General features: G+C 40.6%; 1 protein-coding gene across 2 annotated transcripts in view; it reads left to right on the top strand.

The window, feature by feature from the left end:
* Nucleotides 1-1,099: 1,099 nt before the first annotated feature.
* Nucleotides 1,100-9,788, top strand: part of p4hb (prolyl 4-hydroxylase, beta polypeptide) — an 18,652-nt gene continuing 9,963 nt past the window's right edge. The window contains exons 1-4 of one of the 2 annotated variants that reach the window (XM_050043616.1): nucleotides 1,100-1,426; nucleotides 3,259-3,465; nucleotides 5,261-5,394; nucleotides 7,221-7,358. In XM_050043616.1, coding sequence (XP_049899573.1) covers nucleotides 1,288-1,426; nucleotides 3,259-3,465; nucleotides 5,261-5,394; nucleotides 7,221-7,358 — 618 coding nt within the window. In that variant the 5' untranslated portion in view covers nucleotides 1,100-1,287. The remainder of the gene's footprint in view (nucleotides 1,427-3,258; nucleotides 3,466-5,260; nucleotides 5,395-7,220; nucleotides 7,359-9,788) is intronic. The other variant, XM_050043615.1, reaches the window with a different exon arrangement.

The following is a 9,788-nucleotide window of genomic DNA, read 5'->3' as shown; positions in this document are numbered from 1 at the left end:
CTCCAGAGACAGATACCAGACTGTATCCCACTTTTATGTGTCTTTATAAATCAAAACATAATAATAATGTTTGCATCTCCCACAGCTCCCATGGCTTTGATAATCCACTTACAGATGCTGCAGGAACATTGTGCGTGCAAAGAGCACAGGAGGAGCCACTGGGAGCCACTGAAAAGGGTCTAAAGAGCCACATGTGGCTCCAGAGCAGCAAGATTCCTACCCATGGCCTACACTGAGGCAGGTTGGTCTTTTTAAAGCACAAATGAGCGATAAACGCAACATGTCAAGTGTCACATTATCTCCCCTTTCTGTACTGTGTCTGTTTGACATTTCCCTAAACTAGCTGTGCTTTGTAACTGGAAATCACCAACACATGGATGGATTGGGGGAACACAAAATGTATTGTGAGTAAATTTAAAGCAAAAGTAGTTCAGAAAAAAATACCATTGTGATCCTTACAAGGCTCCCTACACCACCAGAGGTAAATGAGAAAACGGTTTTTTGTTTTAACCCTAACCTCACCAGAATATCAGTAATTAAGCTACGTATGATACACCTCTGGAGTGTAAGCAGGGCTGCTGGTAAAAACCTCACATGACACAGTGTAAGTGTTACTCATCATTCAGACTTTGGCCTTTCCCCTTTGCAAACACAAAAGCACTTTTCTAAACACCATCTGCCATACTGTTGCATCAGTCACAGTTACATGCACATGCTACACTCATACACAGCCCAGAGTCCGAAACAAATATTGTAAATACCCAAGTTACAAAACAGTTTACATATTTCACTTGTGGAACTTATAGTTTTTAACACATTTGAATAAACCCGCCCAAAAAAACACTGCATGATGTCGCGACAATATGATTTAAACTGTTTAGATGTAGATGACTTTGTCGGTTTAAATAGTCTGGGTGCTTAAAAAACACATGCTTTCCATTCAGTTGCTGAGGATCCCAGTGTGTTATCAGTCAGGGCTGATGTGTAGGCATGCCATCACGGAGCAGGGAGCGCCGCTTATTCACTTCCAGGTACAGCCCGCTGCGGTCCAGTCACATTTCAACACGAACTGCTTTCGGCCTGATAAATGCGCATGCGCACTACGGCTGACCCCTCCGGTTTCTGCGTGCGGTGCCACGTTAGTAGCGGTAGACACAAAATACCAGCTACTCTCCCAACCTTAAACAAGGAAAAAGACCAAAACTAAGGCCAATTTCACAGCTAAACCGTAACCGAGCGTGTCTGCAGCTCTCGTCTCTCCACCAGGAAGAATACTCGACGGCAACTATGTTCAAGTTTCTGCTCATCTGCACACTGGCTGTGGCCAGCAGAGCCGAGATCAGTGAGGAAGAAGATGTCCTGGTGCTGAAGAAAAGTAACTTCGACGAGGCTCTCCAAGCTCACCCTAACCTCCTGGTTGAATTCTGTAAGTAAACCGTAGCTACAAAATCTCTCCAGCTAGCACTAGCCGTCTTCGGCAGGCTCAGCGGCTGCCCGGCTAGCTAACGTTAGCTTGATTCAGCCTGGGTTAATGTTAGCATTAAACTTTGACACTTCTGACAAGTTGCTGCGGTTAGCGGCTAACTTACTGATGTCGTGTTTAATTTTGCATCCATGCGTGAATATATTGCACTTATTTTCACAGCAGCTATTTCACTGTTGTTCGAGTAGTATAAAAATGACGGGGCATTGTTTATCAGACTGCGTTTTCTCTTTGTCAGACTCATTTCCATTAAATTTGACTCACGTTACCTAGCGCCGAGTATCCTCAAAGTGTGAACGGAGTCTGATGAGGATACGAAACTTAGCACAACGCATTAACGTCAACCCGCAACTTGTTTTAATGCTAAGTTTATGCATTTGCAACTTCTGTTTAGCCATATGTTTGCTTTAACTTAGCTAACGTTGTAACCCCATGGTGTTATAGATGGCTAAAAACAGCGCACCTTATTGCGTTTTAAAAAGTCGGCAGTGCCGCCGTGCACTATCACTACTGCTGTCGGGATAATGCTCTAATAACATAACCATTATCGCCTCAATCAGCCAGAAGCGAAATGAGTATCATTTAAGTGCAAGGCCATAACGTTTCGATTGCCTGCCGTGGTTTCACACTGTAAGTTTCAGTGCTTGTGCAGCCCGGATGCCTCTGTTACTGTATTTCTCTCTAATAAAACCATAAGTTTGCGTGTCACAGCACAGGCTCTATTCAGCCTCTTCTCCATATCCTGAAGGCCCATCCCGCTTTACTTTTGTGACATTGTTGACCTGTTCACATCCTGTGTGACAAATCAGTGGACCAGTCAGAGATGGCCGAGGGCAAGTTTCTCCAATGAGCTCGGGATGGGAGGGATGAAGGCTTTTCTTTTCACCCACGTATTTGTCACTGGGCGGGATCTCAGTGGGGATGTGGAGCTAGGTTGACGTGTACTTAACAAAAGTTCATCTGTGCGTTTATATTGGCTGCACTGGAACAAGGAAGTTTTGTTGTTTGTCAAGAATCTAAGGTGATGCAATGCAGGTCATTTTATTTGACGTGTCATTTCTGATAAGGTGATTATCTGCTTGGAATTTGTGTCCAGGCTTTTATATGTACGGTTTAATACCATGGCTTACAAATTAACATGTGAAAGCACAGTAGCAATTAGATTATGCTGCATTTGATGGTAGTTTGCTCCTGCCACTAATCACCACACGAGTTATTTTAAAGTTCAGACTAGTCCTTTCAAAAAGGTTACACTTTCCCAAAAGTTGTAAAGAAAGTTTAGTTTATGAACAGTCAAAATATAAAATGCTGATCAAAAGTTCTGAGTCCCAAAGATCCCAAAACTTGTTTTTTCTGACTAGCATCTCTCTTATAAAACACTGTACACTTCATCCCTTTATGAAAATGCTATGTAAATAAAGTTTTCCATGTCAGTTGCAATTAAATACAATGGAGAAAAGCAGCAAATCCTCACACTGAAGTAGCATAGCTGAAAAATGTTTGGTAACAAGTAAACATTTATCGAAATAGTTGGCCATGGCTGATCATCAGAAAAATCATTCAGTGTGATTATTAATGACAGCAGCTAATTGGAGCTCCATATTTGCCACGTTGCATGTTTTATATACCTGTTGTCTTCCAATGGTATAAGTTAAGACAAAAACTTTTTGTGCCAAAAATAAGCACCCTGTCTGATCAGATTTTCTTATCTAAAACAATGCAAATGTCTATATTTGGTGGGTTTCCTGCTAAATGTCTTCCTGACACTCCTGCAGATGCCCCATGGTGTGGTCACTGCAAGGCCCTGGCTCCGGAGTACGCCAAGGCTGCCGGCATGCTGAAGTCAGAGGGTTCAGAAGTCCGCCTGGGTAAGGTGGATGCTACGGAGGAGACAGAACTGGCTCAAGAGTATGGCGTCCGGGGGTATCCCACCATCAAGTTCTTTAAGGGCGGAGAGAAGGAGTCACCCAAAGAGTACTCTGGTGAGCCTTATTGTGATTTTTTTTTTTTCCTACAGACTCTTGCACGAGACAGATTACCTAGAAGTTTGAGGCAATGGCTGGAAATAAAGGGGAAGTTAGCCGATTTTCAAAGTTCATACATGCCCATCCATACCTACATGGCCTAAGACAGTCCAACAATATTTGTAAACCTGAACAACGCTCTCCCAAATCCAAAAACGCAATTGCAAAAACTCAAATTTGTGATGTTATTGGGTGTAGAGTCTGGAGCTTCTCCATAGACAATGAATGGTGAAAAATGTTCTAGATTACACTGACTGCATGCAGGGAAATGTTCTGATATATGGGAACATTTTCTGTTTCATAACTGAGAACCCCATAATAGAATAAAGCTCATTTAAGTACAGAAAAGAAAACATTCTGTATGTCCACAAAATCAGTCTCCCATTCACTGCCTATAGAGCAGATCTAGTTTCTGGCTTTGACAGAGAGTAGGTCATGTTCACAAATATTGATTGAAATGTCCTTGGCCATGAATATAACCTTTTGGAATTCCTTATTTAGGTGGTGTTCCTCTTAAACTCCATTTATATAGTGGTGTCTGCTGATGAGGTGTTTTCTTTACTCAAGTTAGATTTGGATGTTTATGATGTTCTTATTCTCCCAAATTACATCATATAACTTTCTGTATTTGAATTTATTCATACAGCCATTTAAAAAAATGTTTAGTGTATTTTTCTCCCACTGTGCAACTTATTGTTTTTTTTCCCTGCAACTTAATGAATGGGAGATTTTTATTTTTTTTTTACAAAGTGATGTAATCTTGAGTAACTCTTGTCATAAAAAAGTGAGTGAATATTATTTCATAATATAATGTAGTGAAAGACTCTATAAGTGGCATAAAGAACCCATTCTGACACCTAGAGGCGAGCCCTTCCGACTTTCTTTATCCTGGTAATATGATCTGCACAGCAGCATAAACTGTAGGTCAGCCAATCAGCTTTCAGCGACATGACTGAGGCGGAATGTGGGTTGGGCTTCCCCCTGCACGTTCCACTCATGCTGACGCTGAGCCACTGGAGATATGTGCAGTTCCTCACGTTGCCTCTTCTCTGCTGGCCTGGGCTAGGCTCGGTTTCAAGAGGAAGGGAGAGTAGGTTGAGAAGTGGTGTTTTTATGGAAACCACTACCACAAACCTCCCAGCATCGCTCCAAGACTACGTGCTGCATCACACTGTGTTTCTCAGGGAAATTGCTACTATGTTGCATCACCAGTTCAGTCTGACAGTCAGGTCTATCTTGAGTCCAGGTTAATTTCAACAGTCTTACTCCAAAGAAAGGTAGTCATGTTTTTTGAGCCTCACAAAGTTGATTTTTAGTTTTTATAATTCACTTATCACACAACATGGTGTCTGAATTTGAAAGTGAAACAAATGAGGGTGGTCTGTATTGTCATCTGAAGTTGAGAACTGGTAGTTTCATGCAGAGCTTTTATGTTTTCACTTTCAAAATGTGCTTAAACTTTTACACCAGAAAATGTATGAACAGTGTCTCTGTGCCTGCACATATTTAGTTTAACCACTGCAGAGTCAGTGCGAATTCCCTTACGCAGATCAGGTAAAACCCCTATCTGTCAAACTGGGTCTGTTCAAATACTGAGTAGGATGTGTTCTGCTTCCCAAATATCACATGGATCACATTGTCCATGTTTTATTTAGATTGTTAATGTTTAGCCTTTGACTAGTGGCTTTTGATCAGTCCCATGATGTCTGTGAAAACAGAATTGCTTGAGTTATTGTGTTGTGTTGTGCTGCAGCTGGCAGGCAGGCAGATGACATTGTCAGCTGGCTGAAGAAACGCACAGGCCCAGCCGTCGCCACCCTGGCAGGAGTCACTGAGGCAGAATCTCTGATCGCTGACAGTGAGGTGGCAGTCATCGGATTCTTTAAGGTACGAGTCTGAACTCTGAAGGTCTGACTAATACAATTTTCAATTTCAATAAAGGCTAGATTAAACTTTCTGGTCAGATTTTTGGATGGTTGATGTAATACTGTTGAGTTTCAATAAACATACAGAATGATATCTCAAAATGAATCACCATATCGCTTAGATTGTCTATTGTGTGGCATTGCCGACATCAAGCTGCGATGCTTTGTTTCCTCAGGAGCACAATTATCACCATGCCTTAAACTGGCTCAAACAAACACTTTTTTATTTATTTTTTTTTATTTTTTACAAGTAACGTATTTTAGGAATTTTAATAATTGCATGATTGAAGAAAATATTAATTATTAATACATTTTGGGCAGATTGTCACATAGTCAGTGGTGGAGTGTAGATTTTGAATTCCTGGATATTAAATGTTCAAACATAATTGTTTTTAAGGTAGCCCCTCACACACTTTTACAAGACAGTTTAAAAAACAGCCCATCCTGTTTTTATAATGTACTTTGATTATTTTACATCTTATTCTCAGTTATGTGCTTTTATCAGTATTTGTGGCAGTCGTGTTCTCAGATGTATTGTAATAGCAATATTTATAAGATGTGTTGTAATGTACATGGGGTTCATTTTTCATTCCGACTCTAAAAGGTTGAACAAAACCAATGAACTTGACAAGTAATTCTATCAGTAAATGCAAAACAGCTAGAAAAAAAATTACACATACTAGGCCTTTGACTGGCAATTTCAGCTAATTGAATCATTAATTCAAACTATCATGTTCTACACCAGTGATACTCAGATCTGATCTGCAATAGGGTGCAGGGTGGCCTGCCAACCATTATCTAATTCACCGTGAAAATAAATTGATTCACACTGGGATTTTTTGGGATTTTGAATGTAAATTAGGTGCCAGAGTGCATTAAAACTCCTTTAAAAAAATAGAACTTGTTTATTAAAAAAAGTTTCATGGTGAGGATCTGGGGTCGGGGCTGAGCCACCCATGTCCTCAAATCCTAGAAACACCCCTGCATACACCTGACCTGTCTGTGGCTGCTGCGACTGGATTTGCCTTGTTTCTTCATTTTATATGATAAATATTATTATTAACTGGCCCCCGGCCTCCTCCAGTGGCCCCCACGCTAAGCAAGTTCACCATCCCTGTTCTACACATATCTGTTTAAACTGATGTATTTGATACAGTAGGGAAAAAGTTGATTAATAAACCTACTTTATTTCCCCACAATTAGCTGATGTAAATGTTGTAGTCGCTGCACCAGGTGGCGCCCAGGCATATATGTGGAAGCGCACTGAGTGATGTTCTCAATTTCAGGCTGCTGTTGGCAACAGCTTTATGAATGCCAGCTGGCATATATATAGTATATTGAGACATCGAGCAGCAGGGAGAAGGACTTTTTGTTTTCTTCAGTCAGTTTTGTTTTGGCTGTGGTGGCAAAGACAGTTCCAACAGAATCACTTTGGCACACTGGGCTATCCCCCTCTTTGCTGTGGTCCAGCCAAAAAATAGATGGCTCTCCTCTTCCTCGTTGGCAGTTGCCAGCACATTGGCATAATGCCACAATAGCAGTTACAAATGACAAAGCATGAGATGGCACAAAATTTGACAACCTTGTTCTCGGTGCAGGAAAAACCCTGCAATATCTTCCTATGAACTTCATTATTTCGATATAACTCAGATATAGGTTTTCTGGCATCATCTTCATCATTCTGCTTCGTTGCTTTCAAAGCATCTAAAATAAATGTTAAAAAAAAGTGATCATTTGGGATCACTTGCACAGTTCTTTGTCTTACAGAATGTTTTCATGTGCCTGTAGGATGCTGAATCTGATGGCGCCAAGGCCTACGAAAAAGCAGCTGAAGCCACAGATGACATTCCCTTCGCCATGACCGCAGACGATGCTGTTTTCTCCAAGTTTGAGGTGTCCAAGGACAGCGTTGTCCTCTTCAAGAAGGTGACTTTAAATTCCAGTTTTGCTTCACTGTGCCTTAACAGTTTGTTCAGAATCCATAGAGGCATGTAAGGTGCATGCAGCCTAAATATAACGGCACACAAATGTTCCATCGATGTGTATTCAAACATCAACTGTGGTCACAGGATGGATCATAAGATACAGATTCTTAATTGGTTGACTCGTCATTATTTGAAGTGTTTACTCACTGTCCCAGCTGTCATCATAATATATTGTAAATAGGTTGTTATTGGCCTTGCATCAGCTTGTGAAACACATTCTCGTGTTATGGTAATGTGATCCAGTCAACCTCACAATATCTACTCTCTGTTGCTAATCTTGGCTCGTCTCTAGTGTTTCATACGTGCCTTGGGACATGTTGCTCTACCTACAAGATGAACGACTTCAGCATGTTGAGCTGATGGTGGTGAATGGTGAAGAGTTGTATTAGGTGTGGTGCGTCTTTCAACTAGCCCCATTGGCTATGATTAGAGGAGGAATGACTGGCAGCTGTGTGCTCTCAATCGAGCTCAAATTAAAAAAAGGAGTTTAGCTTATGATAAAATAGTTCTTCAACCAATAAAGTCTGTGTTTTAATTTCTTTAAGGGTCATTGTAACTGATGAACTAACAATGGAAATGTCATACTGTTGCGACCCAACCAGTTGGTGAACATAGTAGAGCATTTAACAGTTAAAGGATGTGGTTTCCTCAGGAGCTGGTGATGTGTGTATTTAACCACTGAGGGTTGGTGATTTAATTACTGACAAGACACTGAACCCCACCCAGTCCTAATGAGCAGACCAGGTCCCTGTGTGGCAGCACTGCTGTCATCAGTGTGTGTGGGCATGGGTGCAAATTAAGTGTTTTGGACTCCTTTAAGGTGCTGTTAGATTATAGTCGTAGATTTTTTGTAATTGTAGATTTATCATGTTTTGCTAATTGATTCACACAGTGATTTTATGGTATATACCAGAGTAGGGCTGGGTTAAAATAATCAATACATCCGATTCAAATCGATCTTCACTGGAATGACCCGATATTGATTCGTAAAGTCCGAGATCGATCTTTAGATATACACTTTTTCCCACAGATGTGTGAAGCTTTAACCCTGTTAATCTCGCCAGTAGTAAAACGAGCCACAGCATAGTTTTGAGAACCTCTGACGTCACCTGCTCTTTTATCTGTAACTGTTAGCTGTTAATTTAAATTTTTTTTTTTTTTAAATTTTATATACTTTATTAATCCCCGAGGGGAAATTCAATTTTTTCACTCTGTTTGTCAATTACACACAGGTCCGAACACACACATGCACAAACAGGACCTATACATGCACTAAGTGGAGAGATGTCAGAGTGGGCTGCCCATGACAGGCGCTCAGAGCGGTTGGGGGGTTCGGTGCCTTGCTCAGTTAGCTTGGTTTTGTACATTTGGGTGTAATTTATTATCACGCTGCTGCGTCTCCTCCTGCTGTCTGTACGTCCTGGCTGCTGCGCCACTTTTACGCACAGACACACACAAACACAGAGAGGTGAAGACAACGTGAGCTGATGACAACTACGCTTGTTACTGTGAGTGCAATAAAACCTTCTCAAGGGAAAAGTTAATACTTTATCAATACAGCTGATCAGCAACATGTAAACATGTAGAAAAGCGATATTTCAATCTGCTCTGTCCGTAGTCTCTCATCCACCGCCGCCAATATTATGTTATAAACAAGCCCAGAGTGCTCTCAATCTAATAGCAAATTGTTACTAACAAGCTGAAACAACAACTGTTTATGTTAAATGGTTTAGCTCAGCTTGTCTTGTATCTTAAAACTTACTGGTGGTCATGTGACCTATAGGCAGTGACTCTCCTCAGCAGCAGAGAGGACAGCAGGACTGATGCTGACTGATGTCTGTGTTCTTTATTCTTTCCAAACTTCACTCAGTATTGTGATGTCAGGAATATAATTTATTTTACTGACATTTTAAATTTGTTTCCAGTGAGATGCTAAGTTTATGTTGTGACTTTGCTGTTTTAATATTACTGTTGCTGCTGTAGAAACAACATTTAGTTTTAAAATATTCAGTTTTATTCCTGTTGTGAATTTATTCTTTTTTAAAAAATAATTCCTTGTAAATGTTACACTGTTAGTTCTCTGAGAATCTCTTTCACATACTGCCAAAAACTGGTATTGTAACTGAAAAATCTCCGGTCGAATCGCTATGGGATCGAATCGAATCAGAAATCGAATGGAATCGGGACCCCCTGAATCAAAATCGAATCGATTCAGGAAATCAATGGTGATACCCAGCTCTATACCAGAGGTTGGCAAACTTTCTGATATGAAAAGCCATTTTAAATTTTCAGAATCAGAATCAGAATCAGAAATACTTTATTGATCCCCGAGGGGAAATTATTTATGTTACAGGTGCTCCTTGCAAGAGAG

The sequence above is a fragment of the Epinephelus moara genome, chromosome 5 (assembly GCF_006386435.1).
Source record: "Epinephelus moara isolate mb chromosome 5, YSFRI_EMoa_1.0, whole genome shotgun sequence".
In the NCBI taxonomy this organism is placed as follows: Eukaryota; Metazoa; Chordata; class Actinopteri; order Perciformes; family Serranidae; genus Epinephelus; species Epinephelus moara.
This window is presented reverse-complemented; position numbering and strand designations above follow the sequence as displayed.